The sequence below is a fragment of the Panicum virgatum genome, chromosome 5K (genome assembly GCF_016808335.1).
Source record: "Panicum virgatum strain AP13 chromosome 5K, P.virgatum_v5, whole genome shotgun sequence".
Lineage (NCBI taxonomy): Eukaryota > Viridiplantae > Streptophyta > Magnoliopsida > Poales > Poaceae > Panicum > Panicum virgatum.
In genome coordinates this window covers 5388122-5410554 of record NC_053140.1, presented here as the reverse complement: position 1 = coordinate 5410554, position 22433 = coordinate 5388122, and the positions used below count along the sequence as shown (strand labels likewise).

Genomic DNA, 22433 nt, shown 5'->3' with positions numbered 1-22433 from the left:
AGCAAAGCTGTAATAATAGTGGGCTGGATTTTGAAGCGTCCAAGTTCAGACACGAACGCCTTGGCTGGAGTTATGGCGCGGTCGTACAGGAAGGCTGCTCCGAGCATCCGAGCCTCCGATCGTGGGCCGACGTGACATGGGCCACACCCACCCAAGCCTCCGGACGGACGGGGGTCATCGTCGGCCCTGTTTGTTTGCTTCCTAGGATAAATAGTATAAATTTTGACTAATAATTAAAGATACTAAATAATAATATTTTACAAAATTAACTTTATAATTCCACGCTACTTCACGAGATGAATTTAATAAAGTCTTTGACCGCATAATTTGAGAATGGTTACTATAGTATCACTGTAGCCAATTATCGATTAATTACTATCATTAGATTTATCATGAAAAATTATACTCATCCGTGAAAAAAAAATTCAAATAAACGTCGTTGAGTACTCTATGTATAAAAAAAAATTTGAATGCGTGTGCTAAAAAATGGTAGGAGAAACCAAGGGCCATCATCTATCGGAGGGGAGCGGGACCGCCCCCTGCTGCGGCTCGTGCCATGCTCCGCTTCCGCAGGCCGCACGCCGGCCGGCCAGCCGGCGGAGTCAGCGGGGCTCAGAGCTATCCAGAGTAAATGCGCCTGCGACCGACTGCACAGGGGGCGCAAGCAAGAGCAGCCGGCGCTGCCGACTGTGCTAGCTGTCAGAATCAAAAAAAAATCCCCAGGACATGGGCAGCAGGGAAACCGATGGCTGACGGATGAGATATTAATAACAAGCTAAAATGGACACCGTCTCCAGATTGTAACGCTATCACTCACTGCCTGCCTGGCAGGCAAGCAAAACCTGTAGGCTGTACCGGTTTCAGTTTCGGATAGAGCAAAGCAACCGAGGGCTGAGGCGAGGACGCAAACTCCAGTAGCAACCATGGTGATCAGTTGATCACCAATCAGAATTACAGGGCAGCAGACAGGGAAAACCGGTTCAGATGACACTTTCGGTACTGTACACAGGGAACGAGAATATTTGCGCAGCCGCCGCACATCTCCCCCGCTTATCACCCGTTCATCAACTTGTCAAGCACCACATTCAGGTCCACATTCTGCCCGTTCTCTGTCAGCCTCCGCACGGTCGCCCTCACCTGCTCTCTTGAGAATCCCATTGTGGCAACCTTCTCCACTACGTCATCAAGTGGCACCCTGTTGCCTGAAGAGCCACTTGGGCTGGGGGAGCTGATCGGCACTGCCTGTGGTAGGATCTGAGCCGTGGGGAGCCTGCCACTGCCATAGTTGCCACTCCCCCCCGAGGATGGAGCAAAAGGTGAGGATGGCTTCATTCCAGCATTGCTGCGGTGGGAAGGAGACCCAGTGTAGCCGTATGATTCAGGGAAACCACTCCCGCCTTGTGGCCCGTACCCACCAGAACCATAAGATGATGGCTGCCCAGGGTTAGGCCGGCTTGCAGGCGGTTCATACATGCTAGGATTTTGTTGTCCATAGTAAGGAGGAGCAGGTCCACTAGGTGGTTGCATATAAGATGGAGGAGGGCGTGCATTCGGTGGATAGTTCTGAGGGGGTGCGTAGGGCATAGTTTCCTCTGGTTGCTGGGGTGCAGGGGGTGCAAGGGGAGTTGAAGGGTTAACATTTGAAGCCTGAGGTGGTTGTGAATACTGAGTAAACTGGGATGGGGTTTGGTACTGCTGAGGTGGTGCTGGCGGCGCCTGTGGCTGCGGAACTGGTGGCGCTTGATACTGCTGATGCATGGTTTCAGTCGGCTGAGCAGATGGAGCGTAGTAAGCATCCCTTGGTAAAGCCGGGACTGAGGGAACTGATGCAACAGTCGGGACTGATGGTACCTGTGAATGCTGTAAATGGCTTGGAAACTGTGATGGAGGCTGGCTCTGAAGTGTTGGAGGTGGAGGTGGTGCATTTGGAGCAGGAAGGGCAGGAAGTGCTGGTGGTTGTGAAGGGATCAGAACTTGATGCTGTGGTTGAATAGCTACCTGAGGGGAAGGCGCTGGCTGCTGCTGCGAGCCAGCCTGTCCAGACCCACTATTTTCTGATGACTGGTTACCAGTTTTGGGTGTCTGGAGCTTTGCAAGCTGGAGCTGTGTCTCCACAATTTCCTGCTTGTCTCGCAGAATCTGCACACCTGCTTGGACCTGCACACAATTAAGTGCTTAGGCTATTGCCTTTCTTCAACCAGATAGCCACATAATCAGAAAAAGAAAGGAAAGCTACAAAATGTTCAGACAAAGAGCATAACAAGGGAAGCAACCTAAGCATATTATTTAGGAAGTACAATACACTGTGATCCTTATCACACGGTGTCATATACATGCCTACTCTTAAAATGGACATTTAGGTCCCTAACTTGTTGTGTGTCACTAGAGATTCAAAAGAAATCTCTCAAATCAGCAAGTAATTACATGTGCGGAATTTAAGCTTGGAGACTGAAATGTACCCGTGCTCTACTATGTGCTTATGGACGCCGCCACTATCGTATATCACGCATGCCAGGTGAATGTTTGTGTGTCATATAGGCAAACTTGTGATGATTAGGGTAATTTGAACTTTTAGTGGCACACTTAACAAGTTTAGGGACCCAGATGTGCACTTTAAAAGTTCAGGAACCTACTGGCGTCGTGGAACAAGTTTAGGAACTGCTGGTTTATTTTATTTTTATTATTATCATTGAATAGGTCATAGGCCCCCTGAGCCCCTACAGGTCCAAACCTGTAAAGGTGTGGTATGGGGCTGATAGAGCGACACAAGTAAATATGATGTTAATGTGCATCTAACAAGTTTGAGTTACGAAAATCTCAGCTTAAATCCATCAGCATAGCATGAACAATATGTGGTACAACTATAACTTAACACCAAGCAAGCATCACCAAAGCCTACGTGCTGCCGCAATTGTACAACTTAACAAAACAAATCACGTGGAAATAATAAATAGCAGGACAGGAGTAGTAGCATGTGAGAACAGGTCAAATTAGCTAAAAGAAGATATGTAGACTGTCGTGCTTAAGAATATGTGCTCCCATAAGAAATGACTTTGTTGCACAGCATCAAACATGGAGGAATGTAGATATTCTCCACTGTGATGAAAAAAATACCACCTACACAATACAGTGCTGAATAAAAGTAGTAGGATGTAACAAACTCATAAAAGTATGTGTTCTTCCATTAAGGAATCCTTTTTCCAATATGACATTTGCAGCACTGCTTAGCAAGCATTTATATAATAGAGGGAGTAAGATGAAGCGTAGAAGGAAGCTTACCTCCCTGAGCATGTTCTCAACGTGCCTGAGTTTTCCATCTGTGCTGCCATTATAGTTACCGATTGTTACCTTCAAATCATCAACAGAAGTTTCAAGTCGGTGTGTTCTGCTCTCCATCTGTGAAAGCCTTGAGCTTACACCTTCCAGTGCATGCAAAAGATTATCAGAATACTTCTTCATGGTTCGATCAATATCTGCTATTGTAACTGTGGCTATGTTACTCCTTTCCTCCTCATGACTGACTTTCTTCAGCACATGTGGCTCCAGTATACCAGCACTCTGGCCAGTGGCCACCATAAGAGAAAATGTAAGCATGTTATTCGTATGACAAAGGAGAGACTGCAGATAACATCAATTAAATCCACAAATCATTAACGTTTTACTTGATGCTAATCCTCCCAAAAAGAAAATTGGTGCAATCATATGCTTCAATTGCAATTAGGGATGCAAGTGGGTACCCATTGGTGTTTTTGGGTTTCTCATTTTAGTTCATTTTTTGTCCCAAACTAATTACGTAGCATGCCATTCTAGTTCATTTTATCAAGTTTTGGGTCGACCCAATAAACCCAAAAAAGATGGAACTTGCATCCCTAATTGCAATCACAGGCACACATGCCTTGGAAAGGAAATATCTCTCCATTTTACATAAATCAAAAGATAAAAGATACCCACCAAATTCAAATCACACTAACAGATTATCTATAATCAATCTGTTAGATGGGAAAATTGTTGAAACCATACATCAATCAGGTGTGCTTAACTCAAATTGGACACAGATGGAGTAACTACCCAACTGATCCTGTGCGGCATCTCAAAACACAATCCATCAAGAGAAATTCATGCATGCATTTTGAACAAAATAAGCTCTCAACTTAAGTTCACAGAACCGATGTACTAGCGACTAACAGCATATGAAAAAGAACAATAAAATTCCCATGAGTAGACAGAAAGGACATAAACCTGTTTTCTCTAACAAAATAGCACTAAAAATATAATGTGTATTAGCAGCGCACAATAGCCCATGTCCATTGATACTCTTCCATGCAATTACCCTTATCAGTTCGCTGCCTCGCTCAATGAAACTGAGTAGTGAGCACACAAATGTTATGCCTTCTCAGCCCACCCGTCCCATTTCTAGTAGGAAAGCATCGACATACGGCGTGCTCGACCAGTAATTGTAAATCTCGACAGTGATCATAAGTTTTATTTACGAGTTTCCTCTGATCAAACTACTAACCTCCTGATGAAGTGATGACCTACAGGGATGCAAAATTCGGTACCGTGCTCGACTTGTGAAATTAAGGACATGGAGTATGCACTAAGAGATCGGGGGATTCAGCGAGTTTCACTAGGACCAAAGCAAGCGGTCATACCTTGAGGTTGTATGAGGCGGAGGGTGCCTTGGAGTCGAGGGATCCCCACTGGAAATCGTAGCTGGGCAGCACGTCGTCGGCGATCCCGTTGGCGCTGCTGATGCTACGCCGGCGGCGGAGGCGGTCCTCGCCGTCCTCCTGGGGGGTCGGGATCATCAGATCGCTGAGATCCACACTCCCGCCGCCACCCGCGCCGCCGCCGCCGTAGGGGGAGGCGGAGGCGGCGAGGCCGAGGATCTGCTTGTCCATGAACTGAGACGTGTTCATCGCCCTGCCGCGTCGGTTGGTGGAGACGGGTGGGGACTGGGGAGGGAGCTGGAGGTGGTGGGATTCTCGGTGGGAGGAGAGAGGTGAGGAAGGAAGGAAGGGGCGGAGGAATCCGGATGCGACAGGAAGGCGAGAGACGGGACGGGACGGGACGGCAACGGTGAGTCCGTCGGCTGACTTCAGATTTCGTTTCCAACTTAACTGGGCCGGATTTGGACTTTTTGGGCTAGGAGTCTAGGACCTGGGCTCTGAATTCTCAACGGTCCTGGGTCGACGGAGCGTGTATACTACAAATGGGCTTGTTTTTGCTGGTCCACGCCATCCATTCATCACTGGGCTGTGTTCCCCTACTCCTGCCTCCTTTTTTTCCTTTTCAAGGACACGAAGACGCCATCTTCACATCTTCACTGGGCTGAGCGTATATCTTTTTTTTTTTGAAATACAGATGTGAAGATAGTAGTATTTCAAAAAAAAAAAGTGAAGATGGCGTCTTTGTGTCCTTAAAAAAGATGGCTTAAATGAACTGCAGAAGTTGAGTATGACGTAGCATCAGGAAATGAACTGCAGAAGACTGGCCTGTGGAGGCCCTGAGTTCCCTTATGTTCATGATTAAGTACTCTGAGTTTGAGTACCTAGTTTCTTAATATCACGTCTGTAAGAACTTGCAATCTTCTCCTCTCTTAAATGGCATAGCGGTGCTCCCACAATCTTTACAAGACTACAAGATCAACACAGCAGGCCAAGGCTACAAACAGAGTGCAAAAGGAAAATCTGTTCTCAACCATCTAACTTGAAAACAGAAAACTGCTGTTCTCACATTTGATCTTGAACTACAGTAGTGAGTAGTGACAGCCAGGGATCATTCATGATGGCTTGCCGCGATGCATTGCTGGAGGAGTTGAGGTGAACGATGCTCAGATGACACGATCGGAGATTGTTTTAAACATTTTTTCAAAAAAAAATCTCAAAACAGGCCTTGTACTTACATGCCCAGGAACTCGCATCGAATTTGGGAGCAGACAGCACAATCCGTTTTAGCTTGTCAGATTTTTCTCTTCGGAAATTAAGCGAACACAATTGCACAACGAACCAGAAATTTCACAAGAAATCACTCCATTAATTCACAGTATAGAATCCTTACAAAATAAAACTCAAACAGAAAAAATGAAACCGTTAGAGCTGTAAAACTTGCTAAGCCCTTTCAGTCTCTTCACACTTGATTATTACGGACTGATAGGCGAATGCACCGTGGCAGAGTCTCGCGCCCGCCTCAGTAGACATACTCGACGCGACAGAGCTTGGACGAGGACCCCGACCACGGCACGTCGACGGTGACCATGCCGTCCTTGTAGGCGAACTCGGCCTCCTCGCCGTTCACCCAGCACAGCCTGGGCCTCGCCGACGAGTACGCCACCATCTGCCCCGCGCCCTTGACGGCCACCTCGGCGGTGACGCCGCTCGAGTCTTTCTTGGTCTCGAACGCCTGCACGGCGCCAGCGGTGTTGAGCATGTTGGCGAGGCCGATGGGCGCGAACTTGACGGCGCGCTCCGGCGAGATGACGCGCACGGGGGCGACGACGAGGAGCTCGTAGGTGAAGGGCGCGAGGGTGAGGTCGACGCCCTCGTCGGGGCGCAGGAGCTGCAGCTTCCTGGCCTCGACCATGTACACGGCGAACTGGGAGACGCCCTTGACGCTGACGCCGGGGCCCTTGCCGCTGCTCTTCCACTCGACGTCGGCCGGCGAGGCGCGCGCGGCGAGGGGCACCGAGTACTCGGAGAAGCACTTGTTCCGGCGCGCCTCGGGGCTCCACCCGCCGCCCTGGCAGTTGAAGGCGCCGACGACGCCGGCGAAGCGGTTCACGTTCCAGATCTTGAGCACGGTGCGGCCGTCGTGGAGCGGGTCGGCGAACAGGCAGTCGCGCGTGGGCAGCGCGTAGCCCTCGCACCGGAGGATGGTGCCGTCGGGGAGCGCGAGGCGGCGGAGCAGCGCGAAGTCGTGCTGGCCCACCGAGTCGCTGACGTAGATGGGCCCGCCGGAGACGGCGCGGGAGGCGGCGTGGAACGCCGCGCAGGGGTGCGTGGACTGGAACATGTCCCAGTCCGGGTGGATGAAGTTGCCCATCCACAGCGAGTTGTAGGCGCAGTGCACCATGTGGCAGCCCTGCAGCCAGAAGGTGCCGTTGGGGTCGCCGGAGGGGTCGGTGCACCAGAAGTCGTCGCCGACGCGGCCCAGCGCGACGGCCTCCGTGCCCAGCAGCATGAAGTCGTTGCAGTGCTCCATGCTCGCGATCACGCCGTTGCCGCCGAAGTGCCGGCGCACCGACTCCGTCAGGCCGGAGAAGTAGGCCTTGGCCAGCTCAACGCGCCCGCCATACTCTTCGCACAGCATCTCCAGCAGCTGCATGAAGCAATTGCATAATGACCCGTTAGTCAGGTAATGTCAAACTGATAATTTAGATAAAAAAAACTGTCAAATATTCCTATCATCTTGTTCAATTTTGCACTACTAGCGTGTCGGGTAAAAGGAAACTGACATGTCAAATGTCAAAGTCTACATCCTTCAGCTCAGGGCATTACTTCCCTGCTGAAAAGGATTACTTCATTGCTACCGAAATTGTCCACCGTCAATTGGATTAGGGCGAGTATTTCGGGTGCGATTTCAATTTATTATGACAGTAGGGTTAATAAAAAGACAGGATGAAAATGAAACAAGCATCCCTATGTCAATGACGTCCCCTTCTAAAGTTAAAGACCACGATGCTAGCCCAGCCAGCACCCAAAAAAAAAAAGTTATGGCGTTAAACTAGGACGAACATTTCTGCAATACTTAGTGGTTGGGAATCGTATTCAGCACGAGCCGTTTCAGAAAGAAAATGTTCCCTGAACCTAGCACCAGAAGTGGGCTGTGTTAAGGTGATTCTTGTAGCAAATTGAATAGTAGGACTCTAATTGTTCATCAACTACTCTGATTCATCACTTGCAGATATGTATAATCCGTGCCCTTAAAATATGCAGCTACCTTTGTTAATTATTAAAGTTAAATAGGGTTGTGCATATTCTAATACATAATTTTTTTTGGTATTCTATAACATGTGGGCCGTACTTCTAAAGAAAAAACAAACATGTGGCCCGGGTAACCTACAAAGTTGGTCCCAGAATTATCCCAAAAAAGTTTTTAAAAAATTGGAAGTTACTATCATACTATGTCCCACTAGTTGGTTCCCGGCTTCCCGGCCGCTTCCGGAATCCTCTGGAACCATTAAGGACGTCACGTGCACCGTCTCTAGAGACCAACCCATGGAGATTAAAGTAATCAATCCTAATAATAATCTAATCGTAGCACAATATAAACCACTAACCTAAATTATCACGACAATAACACTGCATTAGATCGAGCTAGCAGAAGCTTAAATAACGTCTACGAAAAAATGGAGTATCAGCAGTGAAGACTTACGTGGATGACGTCGACCTTAACGCCGTCGATGCCGGATGCCGCGAGGTGGGAGTGCAGGCCCTCGTACAGCTCGCCCGCCCGCTTGGGGTCCACGAGCCCGACGCCGTTGTTGACGATCTTGTCGACGGCGAGGTCCTCCATGGTGCGCTGCAGGCCCGGGGAGAGCTTCGGCGCCACCACCTTGGCCGGCGGCAGGCCCGGCGCGCCGGGGCGGAGGCCGCCCCAGTACCCGCAGAGCGCGTGCCACACGTACACCTGCTCCACGGTCGGGAACGCCGCCTTCATCTCCCGCACGAACTCGCCCATCCCGCCCTGCTTGTACTCCCGGAACTTGTGGTTCTCCTGGAACTTGATGAGCCGGCAGGGCATCTGCTCGCCGGCGGAGGTGCGGTTCATGCCCTCGGCGCCGGACGCCGGGTCGTCGTCGTCGTGGCAGATGGACTGCCAGCCGTCGTCGATGAGCACCAGCCCGGGGGGGCACCCGCCCTCGGCGAGGCGGCGGACGCCCTCCCACACGCCCTCCGGGTGGACCTTGAGGTAGAAGGCGTCCCACGTGCACCACCCGAACTTGTCCACGATCGGCGGCGGGGTCTTCTCGTCCATGGTCCGGAACGTGCCGAGGTGGGCGCGGACCACCCGCACGGCCTCCCGCACGAGCTCGAACGGGTCGTCGCCGGCGTGCAGGTACAGGGAGCTCCGGAACGCGGCGCCGCGCACCGCCGAGGACCCGCTCTCCACCACCATGTCCACGTAGTCGTCCACCTTGCCGGACTCGAGGCAGGCGCGGAAGGCGCCCTCGACGATGGGGAGCAGCAGCACGTACGGGCGGCCGCCGCCGGCGCTGGAGCCGGAGCGGTCGAGCACCATCAGCTGCGTCTCGTTCTCCACGTCGCGGCCGCTGTCGCCCACCCAGTGGGTCGTCCACCACACCTTGAAGCGGAAGATGCTCATGAACCGGGTGCCGTGGAGCCTGCCGACGGGCACCACGTGCCGGCTCTTGGCCGCCGGCGCGTCGAAGCCGAGGAAGCTGCCGCCCGCCGCGGCGGCGGGCACCAGCGTCGACGCCGGGGTGAGGCGGATGTTGGCCGGCACGTCGAGCAGGAACGGGTGGCCGTCGACGGCGAGGTCCTTGCCCTTGAGCGTGAAGCGCGACGGCGCCTTGAGGCCCTCGACGGGGGCGGCCGCGTCGCCGAGCAGGTCCGGCTTGGCCTTGCTGAGGTTGGGAGCCATGGCGACGAGGCTGGCTGGCTGGGCTTGCGCCGCTGCTGGAGCTTTCGAGAGGCGTGTGTGTTAGAGGATTGTGTTAGGCCCTTGTGCGTGCTAAAGCTTGGTGCTTTGTGGAAACATTGGCGGCCAATGGGCACTGGATTTATAGAGGCCTCGCGCGGGGCCCGCAAGGAAAGCATCGTCCAGGAGAATGGAATTTTTTTACGTGGATATTTTGGAAACAGTAACTTTCACCGACCTTAGCTAGCGTGTGGGGAACCTTCGCGCGCTAATTAATCCGGGTTATTTTCCTCAGGGTAAGTAATCACACTGTCTCTTCTTTTGGATAAGCGCCGATCACGCTGTTGATTCTGACAGCGTTGCCTCATGCAGTAGCTTATCCTCTTGAGATCTCGTGCAATCAAGAGCCTGACAGCGTTGCCTTGTAATGGCCAAGATTTTCGCGCGTCGGTGATATTGGCCGTGTTTGGATGATATCCTGAAATTTTTTTCACAAAATACATATATGAATACTAAACGAAATTTATTTATGAAACTTTTTTATAGATTGGTGTAATTTTTTTTACGAATCTAATGAGCCAAGATCCATCATGATTGGCTACAGTAATACTACAGTAACCGTGCCTAATCATTCTCTCATTGCACGGTCAAAGGCCTCATTAGCTACAGTAACTGCTAGTACCATAATTGTGGAGGTGATTTGTAATTAGACTTTATTTAATACTCCTAATTAGTGGTCAAAACACCGAAAATTTTTTATGAAAATTTTTTCAAAGAGCATCCAAACACGGCCATTGTTTGCACGCGCAAAAATGGGAGTTACCCGGCTAAGATCATGTTCAGAATCCCCGAAGTTTGGCGAACCTCGATTCGATATTTTTCACCTACCCGGATCCTTTTCTTTTCAAAAAAGAAATAAAACAGAATATCAGAGAATACAGTGTCTCTCATGATTCTGTTGTGCTGTGCGTCTGGCGCAACATGGGATGGGACGTTGGCATCCCCCCTGATCATGGAACGCTAACGCCACTTCCAAACTTTAAGGATTCCATTTGTTATTTTATTAGTTGTGTATGTATATACTGTATGTTTAGTCGTCCGGATCTTGGTGTACACCGTACGGCACCGTGTAGCGCTAGTACGTACGTGGGTCCCGCAGCAGCCGAGCCGGGCGCAGGCGACGTGTAACCTCGCAGGCGGCGTGGTCGTCCTCGCAGCGCTACACGTCGACGAGGGGATACCCGGCGGCCCGGCAACCGGCGCGTTAATTACGTTTCGGACCTTTTGGGTCACTTGACTTTGTCAAGCGCCTGGACCGCGGGCCACCAAACCCCCCCGCTCTCCAGGCCTTTCGAGAAGAGCCTCCTCCAGGGGCTCTCCTCGCCCCCACAATATTCTGGACGGGCTCCCACGCATGGGCCGTGGGCCAGCAGGTGCGACCCACTCGTGAGTTGTCAATTTGGGTTGTGTTTATATCGGTAAAATAGTGGTAAAAAAGTCCACATCAAACAATCTAGCACTTTTCGTTTAATTATCATAATTATTGTCCTACCATGACCTAACTAGGCTCAAAAGATTCGTCTCGTCGTGTACATCAAAACTATACAATTAGTTTATTTATTTACCTACATTTAATGCTCCATGCATGAGGCAAGAGATTTGATGTGATAGGTGAATAGTAAAGTTTGGAGAGAGAAATTTTGGAACTAAACACAGCCTTGGCCGATTTCCTTCTCGTTTGTCATCCTGTGCGCCTTGTGTGTTTGTGCTTGGGTGCAGTCGCAGATTACACAACAGAACATGCTGCATATCTGTAGCTCTGCAGCGGACGAAAACAACCCGTATTTTTTAGGCCTCGTTTAGTTCGTAATTTTTTTTTGAAATTTTGTACTATAGCACTTTCATTGTTATTTGACAATTAATATCTAATTATTGACTAATTAGATTTAAAAAATTCATCTCCTCGTTTACAGTTAAAGTGTGTAATAAGTTATTTATTCAACTACGTTTAATGATTAATGTATATGTTCAAAGATTTGATGTGACAGATACTGTTGAAATTTTTTTTTGGAACTAAACATGGCCTTATTTTCAGCGGTGGTCAGAACTCTAGAAGCAACCGATGCCATTTCGGATAATTTCGTGACCGAGTAATGGCCGACCAAGCGGCGAGACATGCCTCGGGGTCTGGAGGAAACGCAAGCAGAGTCCAGTATCCAATCTTTTCGAGAAAAAAAAAGTCCAGTATCCAGACCGCGGAGCCCACGTATACGCCGGGAGCCCGGGCCCGGGACGGAGCTGGTCGTTGGCGGTTGGGTCGACAACGTTGTTGTCGCCTCGTAACGGCAAGGGCGGAGGACAGGAGCTTTTTCCACGGAAACGGGCGCGGCATCGTGGCAAGGAGCCAAGCGTCGTCGTCTCGTCGATCAGCCGGCAGTCGCCGGCCAGCCCAGAATCCAGATGCCTGCGGCGGGTCCAGGTCGGTAGGTCACCAATCGGCTCGACCGGACCGAGCCAGACCACACGCGCGCCTATGAGGTTACAACACCTAGCGCGACACTGCAGCTGGGTCCTCATCGGGAGTGGTTCAGAGACCTGGGGGAGAGCTTGGTCGTCGGTGCAGCCGACCGACCTCGCGAGGCGGCATTGGAGACCAGGCAGCGGATAAAACTCGGCGCGTACCACGTGCACGTAACCCGCAACGGTCGAGGAGCCGGTCGGCCAATCGGCATCGCACACGCACGCGCGGTTTTTGATCGGTGGCCACCGTGCCGTGCCCTCTTCACCGGCCTCCGGATCGCAGTGGATGCCTAGGCATACCCAAGATTTAGTGGGAAATACTAGTATGTATTCATAGATATATACTACTTCTTCCGTCTTACAAAGAGTGTAGTTTTAGAAAATTTCAGACACATTACTCATTCAATGAAATGATTTTGTTACCCCTAATTACTTCTACCAATTGTGATAGAAAACCGTGTTATTTATTTGGTTTTCCATATCCTCAATGCATGCATACACATTGGAACTAGAAAAATAATATCTACTAAATATTTGATTGGCACTACGTTTTTCTATGCAATGCTTTCTTGATACTTGGTATTGCGTTTTAATTAGATGGATCTTATGACAAGCTCAAACTACACTATTTGTGGGACAACATTTGAAAGCCAAAAACTACATTTATTTTGGGACGGAGGGAGTATTATATACAAACTTATTGTCCCATTTCAACAAAGTCCAACAAAGAAGCCCAAAATACAAAAGAATCGCTCTCTCTCTGCTTGAGGCTCGCCCCCGTCCCCCTGGCTTCATATCCGCCCCAATGCGCCTCCGACCCTCGGCTCTCGGCCCTTGGCCCTTTCGCCTGTCCCCAGACCGGCGTCCGGCAGTTCGTCTCCCACCTCCTGACCTCCCCATCTCGGCAACGGCAACTCCGCCAGTGGCAAACCGCAGCCGCCTCGCCGCCCTAGTGCCAACGCCCCAGCACCAGCACGAAGGAGGCCGCCACTGGTTATTATTATGGATTTGTTATGGCCGGTATAACTTAATCGTTTATTATATTGTGTATTAACTTCGATTTTTTTATATTAGGCATATCCTGCCGTAAATTTCTGGCTCCGCCATTGCCGGATCAGTCGACAGCGACCTCACGTGCGTGTCAAATCGACCGCATGCACGACTCGTGGTGCGGTTAGTAGTAGTAACACGCGGTCAGATATGATATTCAAAAGTCAGTACCTTATCCTGAAAGGTGCCACCGATGCAAAAGGAGCGGATGAGTGGGTCCAGCGGCGGGCCCCGGGGGACACGCCGTGGCACGTCGCCGGGCGGCGCTCACCGGTTTCATGGGCGGTGTGGCGCGTCGTCGTCCGGCGTCGAAGCTTGTGTCCTCTGTCCCGAGGTGGGAACGTGCGTGACACCGACGCACGCGCCCGCGTGACTTGTGGATGAAGGCATGCGGCGCGTCTTGTGCGACGGTGCAGGCCGCCTGGGCGCGCGGCCCCCGGTGAGGCCACCTCCCTGCCGGTGCCGGATGCCACGCCGCGCCGTCTAGACGTGGACAGCGGGTGCAGATCAGAGGCAACCAGTCGCTCGTAGGCGGTTGGCGCGCGGCGCTACGGGCCGGTGGTGGCTGCGAGGTGTGGCAACCATGACGCACGGCATGGCGAGCGTGTCGCCCGCACGGCATTCACACGCCGTCGGATCAAGATACATACTAGTAGCAAAAAAGTACAGTAAAAAAACAAGATCAGGTAATAAGTCATTGTGTCAACTGTTTATGCGTCTGTTTCGTGACCAGCCCGTTGATCAGGTAATAAGTACGTACAGGGCCATCGGGTTTAAAGGGGCAAAACAAAACAAGGATAAGAATTGACCGGTGCTGGCGAAGATCGCCATGATTTTTTTTTTCTTTTTGGGTGGCGTACGTAAACGCGTGTGAATTGACCAGTCGCGGCTGCGCGGGCGGTGGCAGCTACCATGGTCGGCTGGGCATACGGCACACCGGCGAGGAGTCTTCCAGGCGTTCGTGCTCGTGCAGTATTGCAGCTACCACCGTTGCACCCCGTCCCTTTCGTGAGTGGAGAGTAGAGTACTTTTTCATACGGCTGGGCATACGGCACACCGGCGAGTAGAGTACAACTGCTAGCGGCGAGTAGGTCAATCTCTACATAACGAAATCTGCTCCATAGGATCTGGCGTCTTATTTGGCCACGTCGCTGGCCGTTCTCTTCCGTTGGATGTTGATCAGACCATCCACAGTTGCAGGCAAATTACCTAGCGTTTCTAGACACTTCGTCCCGACTCTGGAGTGTGCGCCGCTGCCGCCGTTGTCCACCTACCCCCTCGCCGGCGCACGAGGAGCTCTCCCAATCCTCCTCACAAGGGCCATGGACCCAATCTCGTCTCGCTTTCATCACTCTCTCCAGCTAGTGCCATCCGCACTGGAATCTTTTTCTCCCATCTAGCTGACGCTCCTCCCCACTCATCCACAAGCACCTTCCATTCCCCCAGCAGTTGCCGGTCGATATTCTCCTGCCAGCTGCAAGGTCCGTCGTCCTCCACACCTGGCTGGTGATTCGTGAAGGAGCCGTGGTGTCTGCGCCAGCGCAGCTCAAGGCTCTCACGTCGAAGAAGGTGAGCCGCACCAGCCTGCACTGCAAATAGCGGCCCTTGGGGCCTCTGTCACCACAGAGCACGACTGGTAGTGCCCCTACAGCCAGAGCGGTGGTCAACATGTACGACGCCCAACAACTGCTTGAGGAAATGCCCCAAAGGCTCTAAGGTAAAGGTGCTCACTGAAAGTTGGTGTTTGGAGGAGTTGTAGCCCAGTAGGACCTGCCAAACATAAAAATACGACTTCGATTCAAGAAGGGATCACATAAGTTTGTTGTGAAAATTATGGTTCACTTTGACCCATCTTTTCTATCTAAAACTACATATATAATTTTCAATTTATCCCTAATGCTTCATAATTTATCCCAAGCTACTGTAAAATTCTTTTATATGTTCAATACAAAACTGCTGGCTATTCCTGCATGTTCAGTCCTCGTGCTAACTCTTGCTCTCAAGTTTAATTTATGCTATCTTTGCATTTTAATTCTGTACAAACTACATATATTTCGTATGCATTCTTGATTGCCTTTTTGGCAAGTTGTCTAGGGTGTGACGAGGATTTTAAATCAAATTAGCTCTCCACTTGTCAGTACCTAGCAAACTTTCTCATGTGCATAAGCAGATGCTAGGTTAAAATTTCATGTGTAAGAGCCAATTTTGTACTTGAAAGTGAGTTTCTTATACTGATGTTTTTTGCCCATGGCTAGAAGTGCCTTGATTGGTTCAAAGCAACTGGTTAGTCAGTGCCATATATCAGCTTGATTGCCGATCCGCTTGGCTGCAGCATCTAATGTGGCACCCATTTGGTTGTGTCGTCATGAAATTATCTGCAGGCTTTTGAACAGGCTGTGGCCCATGCATAGATTGTTGTTCCATTTCTTTGTCTGTGAGTTAAGGGATTGTAGTTGACAAGTGGTTTGCAGTTTCCACAAATCATGAGCTCAACCACTTCACGATGAATTATTAGCTTTTTTATCAACCAATTGTGCACCATGGAGAATACCAAATCGGTTAGTGCACTGCTTTCTTAGGATTTGACTAACACATGTTGAGTATTTACAAGCAGCCAAATATTACCAAAGCCACCAAGGTCAAGCTTAAGTTCTTGCCACATCAAATTGGAGGTATTGGGCTTACTGTCATATAGCATTGCCAAACTTGAACTTGGGAAATCTGCCTTTTCTGGTCGGAGTAGCCTTTTGAATATTGCATCTATTATTTCTATGCATAAGGTATTAATTGTCAACCTTAGTTTTTGGCACAGGAAATGATCATTATCAGCTTGAGAACCTCAATGCCCACAATGAAGGTTTTGGTTCTTGACTCCAGATGACCTAATTTGAACTCAGTTGTCGGCTTCCCTGCTCGCAAAAGCTGTGTATAATTATGAGTCATTATCTTTGCTTACTTTTAGACTTTAAACATAATCTAGCTAAATTGTTTACAACTTGTTTCTTCTTTCCTTATACAGCCTCACCATGGAAGAATATGGAAAACAGTCGAGAACTAGAACAGCAAGTGGCATGATGTTGACTTCGCCAATAAAACTTCAATGAAACAATATAGCTTCTTGAGATGCTCAATTGAAATTCCAAAGTGTGTATCATAGTACTTTTGCAGGAAATAGGCATACTCGTGACTTCTGGATGGTTGATCCCCTATAACAGCTTCTTATGTAAATGCTGCTTGAGGATTTCATGCCCTTCCATAAGATTGTCATGGCATTTGCTCAAAGCTAAAATTTTATACGCGTTACGTTTATAGTACTTGTTGATCTGCGGTTGGAAAAGCAGAGACAAGTAGAAGACCGGAATGCATTTCCATACTATGTCTCGGCTAAGCTAATTTACTCAGAGGGTAACCAAACAGCAAGACAAATAAAAAAACTCTTATCCTGTTCCAAATAGAAATATATCAAAATCTGGCATTAATCACTCATGTATATGTTATACGTTGTACCATTTTTATGCTCATCAAAGGGTTGAAGCTACAAAGCTGAAGTAACACGAAACACTGGCCAGATTCCGAATGGAGCGGCAACGCCGCGCCAAGAGTTCTAGTACCCTATCCTGAAAGGTGCCACGGATGCAAAAGGAGCGGATGAGTGGGTCCAGCAGCGGGCCCCGGGGGACACGCCGTGGCACGTCGCCGGGCGGCGCTCTCCGGTTTCATGCATGGGCGGTGGCGCGCGTCGTCGTCCGGCGGCGAAGCTTCGGTGTCCTCTGTCCCAAGGCGTGGGTAGTACGTGCGTGACCCCGACGCACGCGCCCGCATGCTGACTTGTAGACGAAGGCATGCGGCGGCGCGTCTGGGGCGACGGTGCAGGCCGCGCGGCCCCCGGTGAGGAGGCCACCCCCCTGCCGGATGCCACGCCGCGCCGTCCAGCCGTGGACAGCGGGGGCAGATCAGAGGCAACCGGTCGCTCGTACAGTAGGCGGTTGGCTCGCGGCGCTACGGGCCGGTGGTGGCTGCGAGGTGTGGCAACCATGACGCACGGCACGGCGAGCGTGTCGCACGCACGGCATTCGCACGCCGTCGGGTCAAGATACATGCTAGCAAAAAAGTACATACAGTAAAAAACAAGATCAGGATAAAACAGGGGGTGCAGTGTCGGTGTCAACTGTTTATGCGTCTGTTTCGTGACACCAGCCCGTTGATCAGGTAATAATAAGTGCGCACTCGTACAGGGCAATCGGGTTCAAAGGGGCAAAAAAAAATCAAGGATAAGAATTGACCGGTGCTGGCGAGATCACCATGAATACTAGAAATGGTCGCGGCAAAGCCGCGTGTGGCCAGTGTATGTGCAAAAATTGCAAATCAGATAAAATTAGCTACATGTAGTCCAAAAAGATTGTTTTTTCTTAATTATTTTTCTTGCGGAAAAAATTCTGTGCATGTTAAAAAAGATAGAATTAGAATCTTCATGTAGATGTCAGTTACTATGCTGTTTAACCAGATGGCCATCTGCACATGGGCTAAAAATGGTTAAAAAAAAGCGCCTAAAAAATTCACCAGGAACTTACTATGTTTATGTGGACACAAAATTTCAAGGACTATTAAGTGCTTAAAGAATTGGCAGCTAACGGCCTAACACTTTCATCGGCAAATGAAAATAGAATCCTAAATGGCTGCTCCTATATTGTTCATAGACATGAGCTCTGGTAGTACAAACAAAGCATTGTACTTTCGCTAGCTGTAATTGATTTTATGCATTGTAAAAAGAGATTGGATTAGATTGTTGTCCGCTTTTTCTTAAAACACATTTTAGCTGCCAAGGAACAATTTGGCCTTTACGAAGCACAATAGTCTTTCATAGGAAATACAGAATACAACTGATATGTAAATGAATTTAAAGGGCGAAATATGCCTGACACTAAAAAATGGATATGTTACTACAACAGGGGCAATAAGATTAGATGTGAATAAGATCAGTATATTGCTTGGGATTCTGTTATGTATGCTCTAATAAACATGGAGGCTAAGACCTATTTGATACTGCAATTGCAAGATAGCCATAAGAGAAGTTCAAAACATACCTTTCAAACAAAATATCATTCACCAGGAAAATAATGTGCAGCTGCCCCTCTGAATCCTTAAAGGCAAATACTCTTTCCTTAAGAACTTGAGGCAGAGCCGACACAAACAGCACCCTCTGCCCTCTGCATAAACCATGACTTTATTCCCTTCATTGATTCCCTGTTGCCACTAAGATTTCTAAGCACATCTTGTACCTCAGCAGCAAAATCCACAGTTCTAACAATAGAGGCTGCAATTCATATTCAGACACTAAATTCAAAAGCAATGATAGGATTATTAGTTTGCAAGCTGTGAAGTCTATATGACTCCTAAAACACAACTAAATTATACGTTAAGAGTGCATTTGTCGTCCACCAGCAATTGAACAGCTAAGCACACATCGAGCATATAGGAATCAACGTGTCTTTGAAAGAATGGGAAATTCCATGGGACAAAAGCCGTTAAGAAATTTACCTATATGGAGTGTCCCCACTAAATTTTTCTGGTTGACATAACCGGACATAAGCTTAATATATCCACCACTGCACTCGATATCCTGCTCAAACTTGATGGAGTACTGGACCACCAGTGTCCTGTTCTTGTTACTGAATTGTGGGAACTTCGCTGAGATAGGAAAATGCCTAGCATCCATTGTTGTTTGTATTCCTAATACGGTATACACAAAAAAACAAAGTACATGGATCAATAAACTTACTGGAACTAATCTGTTGAGCAAGTATATCATGTTTTATGATCAAATGATCGACATACATAGTCAATTGAAACACAAATGTGCGAGGGATGAAAAATAAATCTTTGGCATCAGAATCTCCAGAGTATGTTCCGGCCGTGTGCTTTAACCTTCCAGCTTTCCCTTCACTCCTTTTACAATCAGATTGCACCCACCGGGACTCCCAGCCATCTGAACATTCAAACCGAAACAGAACAATTTAGTACTAACATGGTAAAACATCTTAAATTAGAATGATGATGGTCGAGGAAGCTTTAAAATTATAATTGCAAAACCAAGCTCATGTCATCAGTTTTTCACTCCATGCCAATCTCAGCAAGCTGCTAAAGCGCTGCACCCAAATCCTAGAGCGCTTCGGGTACTACTAGTAATACTTTCAGTTGGAATCCTTGAGTACATCAGGTCATCAGTTCAGCTCATATCCAAATGGTCAAAACCTCGTGAATTATCCATATCAGGGCTTGAACATTAATGTTTTTTCAGAACAATATAGGTGTTGATCTTTTCTTCATTAAATAGGCTATAGTTCTAATTAGTGTACAGTGTTGTTCAAGTTTACAAATTTGAACAAACTGTCTTCAGAAAAGCAAGTCCAGTACTCCTACTATGCCCTGCGCAGTAAAGAAGAAGAAGAAGAAGAAAAAAATTACTTGTAACTCACAGGTCCACCTGGCAACTGTAGAGATATTTCCAGCCCATGGCAAGGCAAATGAGGGATCAATGCTTCGAGCACGATCAAATGCTTGTGTTGCCAATTGCTTGTCACCTGAGTCCCTATAAATGTGGAGGTCAAACTATTAGTTATCCCCTGGTACAAGCAGAAATTAATAACCTGTTGCTTTCACAGCAATACCTTCTGCTTCGAAGCTAGATCACTTGATATTGAACCTAATGTAACCCAGAAATCTTTATTAAGTGGTTCCACTATCGAGGCACCCAATGATAATTTTTGGTAGGTCCCTGTTGTACAGCAAAGGAAAATAGAATACTTTCAGGCAGATTTTATAAGACCAGTTGAAAAGGTATGTTGTGCCCAAATAAAAGAGTGCTGCTTCGAAGCCAGATCACTTGATACTGAACCCAATGTATCCCAGAAATCTGTATTAAGTGGTTCCAGTATCAAGGCACCCAATGAATACAAATCTACTATAAGCTATATTACTATTCAGGAGAAAACATTAATTTGTCTCTGCAACCTTCTATTTCTGGTAGAGCAGTCACAAGAGATAAGCTGCTGAACTTTAGTTAGAATATCCCTGATGATTGTTGCGATAAAAAAAGGGGATTCAGACTTCAGAACTTGCACATCATATATCTATCAAATAAACTAACAGAGCTTAGCTGGTGCTTTTCACGCAATAGTAGCAAAAAACAAAGCGTTTACCTTTGTTACTATTGTCTTGTCTTGATCATTTCCTGCTCTTTTGATCTTGTAACCTTCCTGTTTTTGATAAAACAATTTGTAAGAAATCCTAACTTGATTAACCGAGGTTTAGATTATTTTAGATGAAGCTAATACAAACATATGTTTTAGTTATATTTTGTGTCATAAAGAACTTTGGTACACCAAAATATTATCCTGCTTTATTGTTAGCAAACCTGCGCAAATGAGAAAAATAGAAAACATGTGCTTAGTAATTTAATTGTGTGCTACTTAAATATAAGCATGGATGTAAATAAGTAAACACACATGAGCATATGTGTGCATCAGGTAGTAGTGTGCATGCCTGGCTGGGCTTACCATAGCCAGTGGCTTTGTCCATGAAGGCCGCTGCATCCAAGGTCCTGCGGGTTGGGCTGCGTCAGCTATAGTGGGGATTTGACATGAGGGTGAAGTGGCGGCATCACGGACATCAACAGCAGTGCATTGGTCGGTGACTCTTCACCACAATAGGCGGAATGCGCGAAGACCACCAACAGCAAGTAGTTAAGACATTTCGTCGAGCACTTCAGTTGCGCACTGTTCCACGTCGTCCTCTAGCATCAACTTGCGGTCACTGGTGCCCTGGGTGGCTGCGCATACCCTAGCTTGGGACTGCTTCTCGCTGATGCTAAAGGTGCCGTGCGGGCAGCGCGACCATGGCGCCCGCGGCGGGAATGGGCATGTTCTAGCTAGGACTGTTGCGAACGCGAGCGATTGGCGGGCCCATGAGCATCGTGATGTAATGGTGGTTCTATTTGTGCGATCAATTGAAGGAAGAAAAGGCTGGAAGGGGTACCTCACTATGAGGGCCGTCCATGGCGGTGGTGGCAGTGCGGCAGGCCGGCGGCGAGGGTGAGTGGGGTGGCGTGCGGTGCAGTGGCAGACGAAGCTGGAGGAGGAAGGCAAAGGATGGAGGCTGGCAGGCGGAGCGGCAGGCGCGCGGCGGTGGCTTGCGAGGCGGAGGGGCCGCGGCCAAGGCTGGCCGCGTTGCTGGGAGCAGCGAGAGGGTGGAGACGGCGTCGCGAATGCTCTAGGACCGTTGGGAACTTGGGATGTTTTTTTGGCCGTTCGATGCTAGATGTTAGGCTGAGATTTAACAGGTGACGTGGCCACGCTGGCCGGCCATCTTTTGGTCAAGAATCGTAAGTAAGAGATTTTTGGGGGTGGCGTACGTAAACGCGTGTGAATTGACCAGGCGCGGGCTCGCGGCTGCGCGGGCGGTGACAGCTACCAGCTGAATGGTCGGCTGGGCATACGGCACACCGGCGAGGAGTCTTCCAGGTGCTCGTGCAGTATTGCAGCTACCACCGTTGCACCCCGTCCCTTTCGTGAGAGGAGAGTAGAGTAGTCTGCTAGCGGGGATAAGAGACTTTTTCATCGATCTCTCCTACTGTTTAGTTAAAAAAATTTCTACAATATCCATCACATCAAATATTCGGACATATGTATGGAGCATTAAATGCAATTGAAAAAAACTAATTACACGATTTAACTGATTAGCACGAGATGAACCTTTTAAGTTTAATTAGTCCATGATTAGACATTATTTATTAAGTAACAACAAAATGTGCTATAGTACCAAAACTCAAAATTTTTCACGAACTAAACAGTACCCAACACGATTTGCATACTAGCAGTACTAGCTATTAATTTTTTATTGTTATTTTTTTGGTGGGTACTGATCTCGGCTGGGCTGGGCCGAGAAGAAGAAAAGCTCCCATTGAATCAAAGACCCTGTTTGGTTTCCAGCGCTAGGGAGTACTTGGAAGCTTTGACCGCTAATTACGGTATTAAATAAGGGTTAGTTGGATCCATGCCACTACAATTTCTTGAAATTGGATTTCATGTTGAAATCCATGCCATTGAGTGGCATGATTTTGAACATGAAACTCAATTTCACGGAGTTGTGGTGGCATGAATCGAATTTTCCCATTAAATAAAGCTAATTTACAAAACTAACTCCAGAACCACTGCTAGGAACCCTAAAGAATCTAATGAGACTTTTGACCGCGTGATTAGGGAATG

At 48.5% G+C, this 22433-nt stretch overlaps 2 protein-coding genes and 3 long non-coding RNA genes across 7 annotated transcripts; 1 reads left to right on the top strand and 4 right to left on the bottom strand.

Moving 5' to 3' along the window:
• Window positions 1-899: 899 nt before the first annotated feature.
• Window positions 900-5063, bottom strand: LOC120705862 (vegetative cell wall protein gp1-like). The gene is made up of 3 exons (XM_039990397.1): window positions 4653-5063; window positions 3280-3558; window positions 900-2157 (listed from the first exon to the last, which is right to left on the bottom strand). The coding sequence occupies exons 1-3, from the start codon at window positions 4917-4919 to the stop codon at window positions 1054-1056; spliced, it is 1650 nt and encodes a 549-aa protein (XP_039846331.1). The 5' UTR covers window positions 4920-5063; the 3' UTR covers window positions 900-1053.
• A 943-nt stretch (window positions 5064-6006) lies between these two features.
• Window positions 6007-9713, bottom strand: LOC120705861 (galactinol--sucrose galactosyltransferase-like). Its single transcript, XM_039990396.1, has 2 exons — window positions 8374-9713; window positions 6007-7317 (listed from the first exon to the last, which is right to left on the bottom strand). The coding sequence occupies exons 1-2, from the start codon at window positions 9601-9603 to the stop codon at window positions 6190-6192; spliced, it is 2358 nt and encodes a 785-aa protein (XP_039846330.1). The 5' UTR covers window positions 9604-9713; the 3' UTR covers window positions 6007-6189.
• Window positions 9714-15899: 6186 nt separating this feature from the next.
• LOC120705859 lies at window positions 15900-16478 on the top strand. Its single transcript, XR_005688087.1, has 2 exons — window positions 15900-16096; window positions 16190-16478. It is a non-coding gene; the product is annotated as an uncharacterized LOC120705859 (long non-coding RNA).
• Window positions 16479-17741: 1263 nt separating this feature from the next.
• On the bottom strand, window positions 17742-19150 carry LOC120710450. Of its 3 annotated transcripts, none has more exons than XR_005689898.1 (3): window positions 19006-19150; window positions 18709-18900; window positions 17742-18504 (listed from the first exon to the last, which is right to left on the bottom strand). It is a non-coding gene; the product is annotated as an uncharacterized LOC120710450 (long non-coding RNA). The 3 variants fall into 3 exon arrangements; XR_005689897.1 differs by having other exon boundaries at window positions 17742-18484; XR_005689899.1 differs by having other exon boundaries at window positions 17742-18414.
• Window positions 19151-19654: 504 nt separating this feature from the next.
• LOC120710449 lies at window positions 19655-20954 on the bottom strand. Its single transcript, XR_005689896.1, has 4 exons — window positions 20727-20954; window positions 20370-20584; window positions 19839-19945; window positions 19655-19759 (listed from the first exon to the last, which is right to left on the bottom strand). It is a non-coding gene; the product is annotated as an uncharacterized LOC120710449 (long non-coding RNA).
• Window positions 20955-22433: the final 1479 nt, after the last annotated feature.

Coding starts and splice junctions, on each gene's coding strand:
- LOC120705862 (XM_039990397.1), bottom strand. CDS start 4,919: ATGAACACGTCTCAGTTCATGGACAAGCAGATCCTCGGCCTCGCCGCC. Junction 3,559..4,652: donor CCGCCTCATACAACCTCAAG/GTATGACCGCTT, acceptor GCCACTGGCCAG/AGTGCTGGTATACTGGAGCC. Junction 2,158..3,279: donor TTGAGAACATGCTCAGGGAG/GTAAGCTTCCTT, acceptor AATTGTGTGCAG/GTCCAAGCAGGTGTGCAGAT.
- LOC120705861 (XM_039990396.1), bottom strand. CDS start 9,603: ATGGCTCCCAACCTCAGCAAGGCCAAGCCGGACCTGCTCGGCGACGCG. Junction 7,318..8,373: donor TTAAGGTCGACGTCATCCAC/GTAAGTCTTCAC, acceptor TGCTTCATGCAG/CTGCTGGAGATGCTGTGCGA.